Below are 14,819 nucleotides of genomic sequence, written 5' to 3'. Positions count from 1 at the left end.
AAAATATGCCCTTATATGATGTAAACTGGAATTGGCTTATAAGAACATAAGAAATAGCAGCAGGAGTAAGCCATAAGGCCTGTTGAGCCTGCTACTCTATTTAATAAGATCATGGTTGACCTTTAACATCAACTCCACTTTCCTGCCCAATCCCCATTTCCCTCAATTCCCTTACAGTCTAAAAATCTATCAATCTCAGCCTTGAATATACACAACGACTGAGCATTCATAGCCTTCTGGTGTTGAGAGTTTCAAAAAGATTCACAATCCTCCGAGTGAAGATATTGTGAGACCAAAATGGCTGTCCCTTATCCTGAGATTTTACCCCCGGTCCTAGACTCTCCAGCCAGGGGAAACAGCATCTACCCTGTCAAGCCCTCACAGAATCTTATATTGTTCTAAGAGATCACCTCTCATTCTTCTAAACTCCAGAGAGTATAGGCCTATTCTACTCAATTGCTTCTCCTAGGACATCCCTCTCATCCTAGGAATCAAGCTAGTGAAACTTCATTACACTCCCTCTAGGACAAATATATCCTTCCTTAGTTACAGAGACCAAAACTCTGCATAATACTCCAGGTGTAGCCTTACCAAAGCCTTGTGCAATTGCAGCAAAACTTCTGTACTTTTGTACTCTAAACCGCTTGCAATAAAAGCCAACATATCTTTTGGCTTCCTAACTGCTTGTTGTACCTGCATGTTAAGTTTCCTGCAAAAGTATACCCAAATCCCTCTGCACCAACATTTAATAGTTTCACACCATTTAAAAACTCTTCTGCTTTTCTATTCTTCCTACCAGAGTGAATAACTTTGCATTTCCCCACATTATATTCCATCTGCCACTTTCTTGCCCACTCTTTTAACCTAGCCATATTCCTTTGTGGAATCTGTGTCCTCCTCAGAGCTTACTTTCCCACCTAGCTTTGTATTGTCAACAAACGTGGATAGATTGCACTCAGCTCAAGTACTTCTTGACTACATTATTGCTTGGAATGTTCTCTACGATATTTGAAAACCCAGAGAGAAAGAATTGAGGTAGAACCAGTTGTCTTAGTTCTGCATAGTTGCAATACTTCTTTGTTCACTCATGTTGTCAGTGTACCAAAGAACCTTATGTCATCATTTCTCCAATCGAAATTGTATAAAACAAAGGCCATGTTGTTGAGTGTGATGGGAGGAACGACTACTTTTGTGTAAATAGCCTGTGACAAAAAGAAAAAGGAAAACGTTTGTGAAGTTCCTGTGCCCCTAAAGTGGATTCATTTTACAAAATAAACCACGTTCATTTCCTCATCAAGAGCATTGGAATACTGCAAATAGTTGTCTAAAAGCTCTTGAAAGGATAGTGTCATTTGTAAAAAGGCAAGTACTAATCTGTGCTTTCCTCCAACCTTTCAGAGACATTAACTCTCTCACCTCTGCAGTAACTTAGTGACAGAGTTTCATTTAATCCTATTCGATTAGTGGCACATTAGAAATAAATACCATACATCATGGTGAAGATTTGTAGTGTTCAGCTTGTTTTTCGCATTTTATGGCATGATTACAGACGCCGCATTCAGCACAGCATAGGTTGAAATAGTTGATCAAATTCTATCTGGCAAATCTTTTTTTTGTTTCAAGTAAGATTAGAATGTCATTCAGAAGTTACATAAAGGGGATGATTTTTGTCAACCACCCAGTTGATGCTGAAAATTGAGGTGGTGTGCGGATGATAATTTAAAAAGGAATCTCTCACCAATTAACCATAGTCCAACAAACTCAACTTTCGAGTATTCTTTGAAATGGTCAGCCAGCAATCCAGCCCGAAACAGCATTCTTTCAAGTATTTAAAATCAGGTTCCATGCTGGTTGTGGGAACCTAATGCCATTTTTGTGGGACTTTTAAAATCACAGAAAGTTGCTCAAGAAACATGCAAATCTGCTTATTTTTGAAACAAACAGGAGGAATATGATTGCTTCTGTCCCCATAAAAATCTTCTGCTTGCTGCAGTACTCACTCACCCCTACCCCACTGACTGCCAATCCTCTCCTTTAACCCCATTGGCTCAACTCCACAGAGCATATTTCCCAGCCCTTCCAACTGATGAGCTGCCTGAGAGTGCTGGTTCTGCATTTGTAACTTGTCATCATTATATAGATAAGGTCCTGCCATGAAAATGCTTCAGGCCTCTCAATACTGTGATTATGCAAATGTACCCATTCTGTCATTTACATGAAAACAGGTCCAATGTGTTTCAGCATAATACAATACAATACAATGAAAAAAATTAACCAAATAAATAGTTTCCCCACAAAGATGGCATCCCTTTAAAGTTAACAATGCCCTCCAGTGGATGACTAATAAAAGTGTAATATTACCCCAGAAAACCAAATACAATTTTATTCACCAACTTACATTTTCCATTTAATAGGTTCCAATGGCAAATGGAGAAGCTCATCTGTTTGTGATCTTCGACTCCAACGCTCCCCCTTAATGCTTGTCGGATTTTCTTCAGGGAGGAGGGAAAGAGAGGACAGAGAAAGGGACCAGGCCTATCTTTTTCAAAATATTCACTTAAAATCCTGATTGTACTGAAGTCTGGGCAAGATAATCTTCTATGAAATGCTCTCAGAGATTCAGTCAGAAGCTACTAAAAAGACCTACAAGGATTTCAGACTCTTTCTTGCTTTGCAACAGTTTATATAGGTTTAGGATTATACTGCTAGTACCTTCATGTGCCTTATTACTTTAGTGTATTATTGCAGTAGTAAACAAATCTGACCATTAATCTTAGACTCAATGGAATGATCGGACAGAGTGGTACTACTATTCTTCAGCGTAGACAGGGTGAATTGTGGTGGAGATTGCATGTGGTTTCTGGTATGATATAATCGCAATTAAGCGGTAATTGTTAATTCCACAACATTTTATTGCACTAACAAAATGCACACAGGAGACAGGTTTTGAAATGGAAAAGAGATTTTAAGCCTAAATTTTCCACTTCAGCTAACCTTTGTGCCAACATACCAGGAGTGGAAAATAGAAGGGAATTCTGTTCTGCCAGTCAGCCACCCACTTTAGCACTACCCTACTTTCTGTTTTTATTCTGGAAATACTGTCTATTTTTGAATGGGTTCTTGGAAATTAAACTCTAATTATGTGGTTACATTAAACATCAACTCCTTGTTTAAATCCCTCCAGTCCAGCTTCTATCATTCTCAGACCAAAATGATCTTAACCAAATTCATGAACAATACCAGCGGTGCTCTAAATTAAAAGCAAAATACTGCGGATGCTGGAAATCTGAAATAAAAACAAGAAATGCTGGAAATACTCAGCAGGTCTGGCAGCATCTGTGTAGAGAGAAGCAGAGTTAACATTTCAGGTCAGTGACCCTTCTTCAGAACAGGCACATATTAGAAATGTAAAAGGTTATAAGCAAGTAAAGTTGGGGTGCGGCAAGAGATAGGGGTGGCATAGTGGCACAGTGGTTAGCACTGCAGCCTCACAGCTCCAGCGACCCGGGTTCGATTCTGGGTACTGCCTGTGCGGAGTTTGCAAGTTCTCCCTGTGACCGCGTGGGTTTTCACCGGGTGATCCGGTTTCCTCCCACAGCCAAAGACTTGCAGGTTGATAGGTAAATTGGCCATTGTAAATTGTTCCTAGTGTAGGCAGGTGGTAGGAGAATGGTAGGGAATATGGGATTACTGTAGGGTTAATATAAATGGGTGGTTGTTGGGCAGCACAGACTCGGTGGGCCGAAGGGCCTGTTTCATTGCTGTATCTCTAAATAAATAAAATAAATAAAGCAGTCACCCAGTCTGCGTTTGGTCTCCCCAATGTAGTGGAGACCACATTGTGAGCAGCGAATACAGTATACTACATTGAAAGAAGTACAAGTAAATCGCTGCTTCACCTGAAAGGTGTGTTTGGGAAAGTGAGGAGAGAGGAGGTAAATGGGCAGGTATAACACCTCCTGCGCTTGCAGGGGAAGGTGCCGTGGGAAAGGGATGAGGTGGTGGGGGTAATGGACCAGGGTGTCACGGAGGGAACGCTCCCTTCGGAATGCTGACAGGGGAAGGAAGGGGAAGATGTGTTTGGTAGTGACATCACGCTGGAGGTGGCGGAAATGGCAGAGGGTGATCCTTTGGATATGGAGGCTGATGGGGTGGAAAGTGAGGATAAGGGGAACCCTGTCACAGTTCTGGAAGGGACAGGAAGGGGTGAAGGTAGAGGCGCGAGAAATGGGCCGGACACGGTTGAGGGCCCTGTCAACCACAGTGGGGGGAAATCCTCGGTTGAGGCAAAAGGAAGACATATCAGAAGCGCTGTCATGGAAGGTAGCATCATTAGAGTAGATGTGTCGGAGACGGAGAAATTGGGAGAATAGAATGGAGTTCTTACAGGAGGCAGGGTGTGAAGAAGTGTAGTTGAGGTAGCTGTGGGAGTCAGTGGGTTTATAATGGATATTAGTAGACAGCCTATCACCAGAGATGGAGACAGAGAAGTTGAGGAAGGGAAGGGACGTGTCAGAGATGGACCACGTAAAGGTGAGAGAAGGGTGGAAATTAGAAGCAAAGTTGATAAAGTTTTCCAGCTCGGGGCAGGAGCAGGAAACAGCACCGATACAGTCATCAATGTACCGGAAAAAGAGTTGGGGGAGGGGGCCTAAGTAGGACTGGAACAAGGAATGTTCGACATATCCCACAAAAAGACAGGCATAACTAGGACCCATGCAGGTACCCATAGCAACACCTTTTACTTGAAGGAAGCAAGTGGAGTTGAAGTAGAAGTTGTTCAATGTGAGAACAAGTTCAGCCAGGCAGAGGAGGGTAGTGGTGGGTGGGGACTGTTTGGGCCTCTGTTCAAGGAAGAAGCGGAGAGCCCTCAAACTGTCCTGGTGGGTGATGGAGGTGTAGAGAGATTGGATGTCCATAGTGAAGAGGTGGTGGTTGGGGCCAGCAGTGTTCTATCTTTCCTTGTCCTCCCTGCAGCACTGAACATGGTTAACTATGCCGTCCCCCTCCAACAACTCTACGGGACTGTCCTTGCAAGTGATTCCCAGTTAAATACTTGAGAAATGTCTTCTCATCCCTCCCCATCACCCGAGTCCTCTCGGACCTGCATAGAGACACCCCACCATCCCCCAAGCTTCAGCTTTAAAGTCCTTAATCTTTAAATCCCTCCATGGCTTGCCTACATCCCCCTGCCACCCCTATTTCTGCAGTCTCTTCCAGTGACATATTACCCCCAAATCTCACTGTTTCTCTGACTCCAGCCTCTTGTTCAACATCACCATTGATGTTTGAGCATTCAGCTTTTTGGGTCTTACTTTCTAGAATGTCCTCCACAAAACCCAGGTCTTTGGCCAAGTTGTGGATCATTCCTCTTAATCTCTTTTTCCTTCTGATAGACAATAATAGAGTGAAAATGGCAGCACAGTACTTACTGCTGCCAGCTTGACTCAGGTTAGGATATAGTGGCCCAGGAACAGCCCTGTATCAGACACTAACATTCAGTATATAAACAGAGGTCCCATCATGCAGTTAGGACCCCATTGCAATTTTCAAGCAATTCTACTGCTGAGGACAGGACCCGTATAGGAAACTTGGCATTGCAACGGGTAAAGGGTATTGCAGGCAACTGGTTGGATCATAGGATCTATTGTGATACACATTATTGGTTTCTCCAGAGTGTTGTATTTTTATGGGAGAAGCTGTTGAAGGCTTTTTATGGATTTGAGAAACCTCTTAGAAGGTGAGAAGACAGCAGGAATCTAGCAGGGGAGCAGAAATATGACCGTACCCAGTTCAGAGGGTGTACTCAAGTCACATACCTCAACTTCTCTAAACAGCAGTTAGTGCAAAGGCTGCAACTGCACTGTGTCACCTGCTCCAATCCAACCTGGAGTCCAACTTACAAGGAGGGCATGCCTTGCGGGTGGCCATCAAGATTACGATGGCCCTGAACTTCTTTGCCGCTGGGTCCTTCCTGGCTGCAGCAGGTGACATGGTACATAATAGCCAATCTGTTGTCCTTTCCTGTAGTTGGCAGGTGTAAAATGCCTTATTTTGGAAGGCCAACAAGTACGTATCTTTCTCCATGGATAGCAGAAGCCAACCTGAGTGGGCTGTTGGCTTCTCTGGGGTCACTGTTTTCCATGAAGTGCAAAAGGCAATAGATTTCACACAGATTCTGATGTGTCTACAATGAGTGTAACAAGCAGTGCACAGGATGGGAGGTATCAAGGAGCAGAAAAACATCAGCATAGTGGCATTTGCTGGCAAACAAGAATAGTGCATAGATTTCCCTGTGCAGCCAGGCAATGACAATCTGCAGCCGATGCCTCCTATGATGATATAAACAGCTGCTGATAGCACAGCTGAAACTAGAGGAGGGTTGCTTAGTGCCCATTGCTAATTAGACAAGCAGCTGGAAAGGGGGATGAAAGTTCCTGGTGTAGTGTGGGGACAGAAAAAGGAAGGACCGCGGCAAGGTATAATGCAGAGGAGATATTGCAAAAATTAAATCTGAGCGTGTCAGATCATTAAACTACTTTCTGCAATGTGCTCATGTCCAAGGGTGAGGCTGAATGTGTCGACGTACTCAACTACCTCCCTCCAGGCCTGCTGCAGAGCTTGTAATCTAGTCTCTCTGTAGGGAAGAGGATATTCCTGCATGCGCTCACACGTTCAACCGCAATCTCCAGAATATATATATTTCTTTATATATGTTGAACCCACTCGAAATTTCAACCCTCTATAATGGCAAGCTGCCCCATAATTCCTGCAAACACTTGGATAAAAACACCGGTCATACTATAATGAAACCCAAACACAATTGTTTGGGCCTCTCACAGACTTCATCAGTTGAATGGTCCAACTGTCCCACCCATCGGCTGCAAGTATAAACAGATGTCTTACATTACAAAAGTTGCCATAAACTGTATCTAAAACTATTTGAGATTGTATGGCATCAGTACAGAAGAAATCTGCAATTAATTGTATCAAACCAAATTGATAGCATTTCTCCACTTGTGGAAGTTTAAGCTCTCACAAGAACAGGTCAATTTCAAGCTGTTTCTATAGAAATATGATCATTTCCAGCAGTAGAATAGGAGAGGCCTTCATTGCACCTTTTTATTATCTGTTTATTTTAAAGAAGGAAGATGGCTATATTGCAGTCCTATAAAACAAAATCCTTTGTGTGATCTCAAACTGGATGGTCATTAAACAGTTCAAACCTGACCATATTCCAGGTCCCATGGTAAAAAATACATTTAAAAAACTGCACTTACCTTTTCCAGATGGGAAGAAACATTCCATCTCCACACTGCTGCGGGAGTGCGATATGCAGAGCGTACTGCTGGGAACTAAACCTTCCAATGGAGGGCTTCTGTCAGTTGTACGTACTAAACACCAGCTGGGTCTTTCACTGGGTCTCTCCAATAGCTCCACAGTCTGTCCTATTTGGATGCTGAGTTCATTGCTGTTGCTTGCTATGAAGTCTTGTAGCACCACTGTCAATTCACAACCTCCAGAAAGCTGTTGGGGGAAGAAATAAAAAGTGTTTTGAGATATTTATGTAGTACTAGTCATGTGAATTAGAATAACTTACAGTTCAATGATAAAAGTTTGGCAAAAAGGATGAAATCTTCGAAGATTGTGGGTTTTCCACTGCATCTACTTGCTTGTTTTGCAGAACTTTTTTGATTAAATTAAATATTTCCCTTTGTGTGAAACGATGGCTAAAACAACATGTTTAGAGGATAAACGAACCTCTCTCCAAACAGTTGACCAAACAAAACTGGCAATGTAAATGGAAAACGTGAGTTTCAACAGCTGTATAGATCAAACCATTCTAACCCTGAAATTAGACTGTTGGGGTTCCCCATTAATCAGACTTATCACCCATTTCTCACTCTAGAAATATCCTGATTCTACCAGTCACACATTTTGCAGGATTTACTGTACCTAAATCTATTTGAGGTTAAATGCTGGCATCAGCATCCAAGGCATTTGCAATTAATTGCCCAAATTGTTAGCATTTCTTCTTCACTTGAGGAAGTCTAAGCTGTCACAAGGACAGGTCAATTTCCAGCTGTTTCTACAGTAACATGATCCTTTAGGGTACTGTCTTTGTCAAAAGAATGTTGTTGATCAGATAAATGGTTCTCCCACTGTTGATTACATTCACAGATGTAAAGTTAGCAACTTCGACCAGCTTTGCAAATCCAGATTTGGGACCCAGATATGATACTATGAGTTGCAATGATCTGATGAGATTTATTTAAGAGCTGCATCAAGGGAGGTTGCAAGTTTCTGTTTGAGCATTACTCTGCCAAGATTTATATGCTTACTAAGAAAATCCCTTTAGATTTCAGGATTACAATACTGAGGGCTTTTTCTAAAACCTATATAAAATGAATATATATATATATATATATATATATATATATATATGGAATGGCAAACTGTGAAATCCAAGGTTTATCTTGTCAGAAAAACCACACAAAAATCCCTGAAAATCCACTGCGATTTTGATGGATCCTTGCTGTAAACTTGGCAACAACTCAGCAGAATGGTTGCAAACTCAGGTGGGACCCAGATAGACTGGGTCCCAGCTTTAAGCCACAGTTGTGAGGATGGCCATCTGAGGGGTTGAACCTCCATCTACGTCTACAACACTATCGACATAAAGGAGTGTTAGGACTCCCCATAGTTGAGTGTTTCCACACCTTGACCCTTAGTTGGGACCTGGCATAATTAAATTGGAGCCTACAGTGGAATTTTTAAAGCAGCCCCTCCATAGAGATTCACTGGGATGTCGATTGCAACTTTCTAGAGGAGCAACTCTTCCATCCGAGGCCAACTAACCAGGTCTTCACTAACCATGCGAACTTTGGAAGGGTCCACGGTAGAATTCATAGACAGGCATCTTTCCAGCTTAATTGCCAGGACTGTGTCCCTGAAAACTTCCTGGGCCTGATGGACTTTAATGAATTGCAGGTTTATTCTATTCGTACCACAATCATTTGATTACTCTTCAGTGTATCACACCAAGTCCCAGTCTCCCATCACCTACATTGGCTCCTGGTCCAGCAATGATTCAAATGTAAAATTCTTATCCATGTGTTCAAATCCCTCAATGGCGTTGCCCCTGCCTACCTCCATAACCTCCTCCAGCCCTACAACTCTCCAAGAACCCTGTGTTCCTCCAATTCTGGAATTTTGCACATCCCTAATTTCCTTTATCTTACCATTGGTACTCAAGCCTTCATCTATCTAAGCCACAAGCAATGTAATTCCCTCCATAAAGCTTTCTTCTTTAAAACCTACCTCCCTTACCAAGCTTCTGGTCATCTTTCCTAATATCTCTTTATGCAGCTCAATGTCAAATTTTGTATGATAACGCTCCTGTGAATTACTTTGAGGCGCTTACTACGTTACTATAGAAAAGCAAGTTGTTGTCTATTACCATTGTAACAAGAGTTTTGTTTTTGTATTGAAAATTTAAAATTCTGTTTGTTTTTAAAAACTGAGGAAAGGATTTTTCTGTGGACATTGATTGCTGAAACCTGGTGGGTTTGGACTGAGTGAAACACACAGACTGCAAGGCACCTGTTTCCAAACAACTCAGCAGGAAATCAGAACTCAAGATTTATGATTGACATGTGACTTGATTGTTGAAGGTTAGTTTCACTTTTGGATTGAAAAGGACAAGTGAGTTGGACAAGGTGCAGGCTTTTGAAATTTGGCTGTGACCTGCCTGGAGACTAGAGATAAAGGCCTCTCTCTGTAAAGGAAACCCGCATCTCCTGAAAAGAAATCCTGCATTTGAAAGGTGGCAGATTCCTATTGCCTCCTGTCTCTGAAGAATTCTTGCATCCAGTGTGGTTCCTGTTGCCTCCTGTGTTTTGGGAAACCCTGGAACTTGCAGAAAGCTTCAACTGCTGTATTGCTGCTGTGAGTCCTGAGCAGACCGGTTGCTGCACCCCTGCTGAAAGACCTGTGTGATGCCTGCTGCAGACAAATTGCCTTGAATGCCTACCCATCACAGACTGTTCATCAACCTTACCTGGAGAGACTTTGAGAGGCATCTGACTATTCAACTCTGGGACACCTCACTGTACCAAAAACATCCTACCAGAACGTGATAAACTTCATAATTTTATATTTTCCTTTTTATTCCTAGGAAACAGCTGTAAACCAAAAATCTTTTTCCCCGGATAACCAGTTTTTTTGAATGTATGTGTGTGAGCATGACGGCTAAGGAGCTTCTCATATATAGAGATTTATCTCATGAGTAGTTAAGACTTATTATTTCTTTTCCAATAAATAGTTAATGTTATTGTTTAAAGAAACCTGGTTTGCTGTGCTTTATTCTGGGGGACAAACAGTGTGTCTAATTTGGCTATTCTTTGGTAGGTGGAAAACTTTATTTGATATGCTATGATCTGTGAAGTAGTGGGACTGAATTAACAGTGCATATCTCCCGCCTTGGTCGTCTCTTGGCATTTCTTCGCAGACGAAAATTTTGGGAAGGTCGTAGTCAACAGTTGCAGGCCGGCTGGTGGCTAGTCAGGCCTATCCGTGACCGGCAGATTCTCCCACAACGGGTACAAGTGAAGGTGCAGTCACTGCTTGGGGCAATTGGATCTATCCTCTTTTTCTCTTTCATGCTGGTTCTATGCTCAGTCTCAAAGGTGGCTGTAGCACCATTATAAATACTATTGATGGTTGGATCCTAATTGTCAGTTTGATCTTCCAATTCTACATACACAGTATTGGAAGGTGAAAGGGAATCCAATTGGCATATTGATTTCCAGTACCCCCGTGCATTATTTTTGGGGCACGCAGCAGGAAGATCAAGAAAAGAATGAGTATTTAAGGAAAAAAAAAAACAGGAGAGTTGCTGCAGCTTTCTGTTTTAATCTGGGTGTAATTTAACAGCTTTCACAAAGAAATTAAAAACAAGATTTTCCCCATTAATAGGGAAAATGTATTTAGCCACTGCTTGCCAAGTTATCCTGTCAGCATCATGAGATGTGGAAACAGTACATAAACCTGCATGCTATCAACACAAGAAAGTCGGAAGAAGAAAAAAAACAAAATACATTTAGGACAGTGAAAATCTAAACAAGCCAAATGAAAACAAGAGGAAAATCAAAAACAAGATGATCAGGTTATTACATGTGAATAGTAAGTAAGAAAGCAGAATATATCCTTTTAATGTTTACAAAAAGATGCACTTACTAGAAGTGAAGGAGACTGTGACAAAGTAATGCAATGTTGCGCAATTTTCATTTACTTTACAACCCAAATGCCTGTTTGGGGTCTGTGAGGCAGACTGTGGGATAAATATGTGAGTACCCCATCATGATGTTTATCAGCAACTTTGGTCGGTACCCACCACATCTAGAATGCAAAGTCATTGAAGTGCTCTAGGAGTTCTCACTTCCCAATTGTCCAATGGTAAGCTATCCAATTGTAACCAGAGCAAAAGGCAATACAATTGCTTGCATGTTGCAGAGGGGTTAAAACATAATACGCTTTTACATTTATGCTTATTGAGTTTGGATGGTGAGAACCAGCTCCCTGTGTTTACACTGCTAAACCCAATTCCTACATCACAACAACAGAATTGTAGAACCGCTTTTCCAGCAATACAGAAGGCTTTTTGTTTTGCAACTTCCTGTCTTTATATCTTTCTCTTCCTCTCTTTTACTAGCCACAACTGAAGAAACACAGCAGCTATTATCTCTCACCACCACTATATAATGTTTGTAATTATTTGGGGCAGAATACTGGCAAAATGTGTTGGACATTGTGGAAAATGGGTCAGAAAGATTAGCTATGCCCTCTCCTCTAGGCTATTTATGGGCAATAAATGCCAGCCTTGCCAGCGACACCAACATCCCATATGAAAATAAAAAATAAATATAGATAAGACAGATCGGGTTCCTAGTGGGCCTTAAAAGGAAAGGGGCATTTTTTTTGGGGAGCGGGCGGGAGAAATTCAGATGCAGATTTTTTGCCGTCAATTTGAAGTGGTAGCTTCTAAATCACCCATTTTATTCCATTTACTGCATGTGGGCAGACTAATGGCATTAAGAAATAATTTTTTTTATTCGTTCAAGGGATGTGGGTGTCGTTGGCTAGGCCAGCATTTTATGCCCATCCCTAATTGCCCTTGAGAAGGTAGTGGTGAGCTGCCTTCTTGAACCACTGCAGTCCGTGTGGGGTAGGTACACCCACAGTGCTGGTGGAAGGGAGTTCCAAGATTTTGACCCAGTGACAGTGAAGGAATGGCAATATAATTCTAAGTCAGGATGGTGTGTGGCTTGGAGGAGAACTTGCAGGTGGTGGTGTTCCCATACATCAGCTGCCCTTATCCTTCTATGTGGTAGAGGTTGCAGGTTTGGAAGGTGCTGTCTAAGGAGCCGGTGCATTGCTGCAGTGCATCTTGCAGATGATATATACTGCTGCCACTGCGCGTCGGTGGTGGAGGGAGTGAATGTTTATGAATGGGGTGCCAATCAATTAGGCTGCTTTGTCCTGGATGAGGCCGAGCTTCTTGAGTGTTGTTGGAGCTGCACCCATCCAGGTAAGTGGAGTATTCCATCACACTCCTGACTTGTGCCTTGTAGATGGTGGACAGACTTTGGGGAGTCAAGAGGTAAGTTACTCACCACAGAATTCCTAGCCTCTGACTTGCTCTTGTAGCCACAGTATTTATATGGCTACTCCAGTTCAGTTTCTGGTCAATGGTAACCCCCAGAATGTTGATAGGGGGGATTCAATGATCGTAATGCCATTGATTGTCAAGGGGAGATGGTTAGATTCTATCTTGTTGGAGATGGTCATTGCCTGGCACGAATGTAACTTGCCACTTATCAGCCCAAGCCTGGATATTGTCCAGGTCCTGCTGCATTTCTACACAGACTGCTTCAATATCTGAGGAGTCGCGAATGATGCTGAACATTGTGCAATCATCAGTGAACATCCCCACTTCTGACCTTATGATCGAGGGAAGGTCATTGATGAAGCAGCTGAAGATGATTGGGCCTAGGACACTACCCTGAGGAACTCCTACAGTGATGTCCTGGATCTGAGGTGATTGACCTCCAACAACCACAACTATCTTCCTTTGCGCTAGGTACGACTCCAACCAGCAGAGTTTTCCCCCTGTGTCAGAGTCTGATTTCTTAAGAGCAGGATCAGATATGCATTCTGTCAGGGGTTCAGGAAAGTAAGTGGCTCCACTCAGTTTGTTCTCCCACAGATGTGAGCGCCACTGTCCTACTCTCTTCCCAGTATTGGTTGCAGGTGAGTCCTCTGCTCTCCTTAATGACAGCAGGACAACAGGCCTTGGTGGAATGCCTCTGCAGATATCTTCATAAGTGGAAGTCATCCTTAAGGATTAAGCAAATATGCTTCACCTATAACTAATGCTATGATCACCTAGTTCATGGTTTGTATTAATATTTTAGAGGTTGCTTTTAGTTTTGGGGAATTAAATGTGTAACTTTAAGAATTTCAAAAGGTTGCAGACCACCCAAGATTTAAAGTTCAAAGAGTTTTCCTGAGTGCTTACAGAGACAGAGTTAGTGAGGTGAGTGCCATGAACAGCAGGTGGACTTGTTTAATTTGGCATCAGGAATCAAAGAAATGTTTTGTGAGTTTCAGGTAATTAGCTTAAATGGACATCTGGGACATCCCATGTTGCTGTGGAGATAGATATTGCTAGGGAGATGCCTTTTGGGGTGCTTGCTGACAGGCAGTCAGTAGGCTTTTGGAAAGCTATTGGCTACAGACAAGCAGTTGGCTTTTGGAAAGCTGTTGTCCAGAGAGAGAGCTTTGGCTTTGAAAGCAGTTGGGCTCAAGAGCAAAAAGAGGCCATCAGGAATCAAGGATGTTTCTGTTTTGAGGCAGGTCCATGCTCAAGTTGGGAAATCCAGATTCGTCCAGACGGCACCTCCAAGAGTACAACACTCCCTCAGTACTGCACTGGAGTGTTAGCGGTAATTTTTGTGTTCAAGCCCTGGAGTGGGATTTGAAGTTGGAACCTTGCAACTCAGAGGAAAGAATGCTCCCAACTGAGTCACGTCTCACACTTTGATTAAAACAATCAATATTTAAACAGTTGTTCAATTCAACACTTGAAATTCAAACTGCACTTCGGACTTTGCTTTCAGCTCAAAGAGCTACTGTTTGACTCTACACTGCTTTTGCATCAGTTATACTTTTGTTAGTTTATATGCTATAAACTTCAGGACATAAGATGATGAATTATAGCAGAGGTTTAGATACAGGCTGTAATTGTGGCCAAAAGTTAAATTAATATGTATTTAAATAAACCAGTTAAAAGGTTTCAATTATTGTTACAGGGATTGGCCAAAGATTTAAAAAAATTATGACCTAACTACATTTTATAGAAAAAGTAGACCACAAACAGTTTGTAATTAGATGTGTCTGGCAGGATACATGCACTTTTATGCAATCAGAATTCTAATAAGGCACAAATACAACAGTTTTTTCAGACAATCCAAACTGTTATATCGTGCAATGCTAACAACTCTGATAAGATTAACTTATTTGAGCATCTACCTAATGGGTTAATTCAAAGTAAACTTTTCCTTAAAACCAGAACTTCTATAAGTTGGAAAGTATATTCAGCAATTTTATGTAATTTCCCTGCACCAATCCACTTATTTACAAGAAAGTCTTGCCATTATAACTAAAAATAAAAGTGACTCCCAAATTAAATGAACATGGAGGTTACAGTAAATCCATTGTACTTTTGGTTTGAAAGAACCTGGATTTTCTTTTCAGGG

At 41.9% G+C, this 14,819-nt stretch overlaps 1 protein-coding gene across 10 annotated transcripts in view; it reads right to left on the bottom strand.

Annotated features, from left to right (window-relative positions):
- kalrna (kalirin RhoGEF kinase a) overlaps positions 1–14,819 on the bottom strand; it is a 980,827-nt gene that overhangs the window by 267,468 nt on the left and 698,540 nt on the right. For all 10 annotated transcript variants that reach the window (XM_068035342.1, XM_068035333.1, XM_068035338.1 and 7 more), the window contains exon 34: positions 7,281–7,527. In XM_068035342.1, coding sequence (XP_067891443.1) covers positions 7,281–7,527 — 247 coding nt within the window. The remainder of the gene's footprint in view (positions 1–7,280; positions 7,528–14,819) is intronic.

Source organism: Heterodontus francisci, chromosome 7 (assembly GCF_036365525.1).
Source record: "Heterodontus francisci isolate sHetFra1 chromosome 7, sHetFra1.hap1, whole genome shotgun sequence".
Lineage (NCBI taxonomy): Eukaryota > Metazoa > Chordata > Chondrichthyes > Heterodontiformes > Heterodontidae > Heterodontus > Heterodontus francisci.
This window is presented reverse-complemented; position numbering and strand designations above follow the sequence as displayed.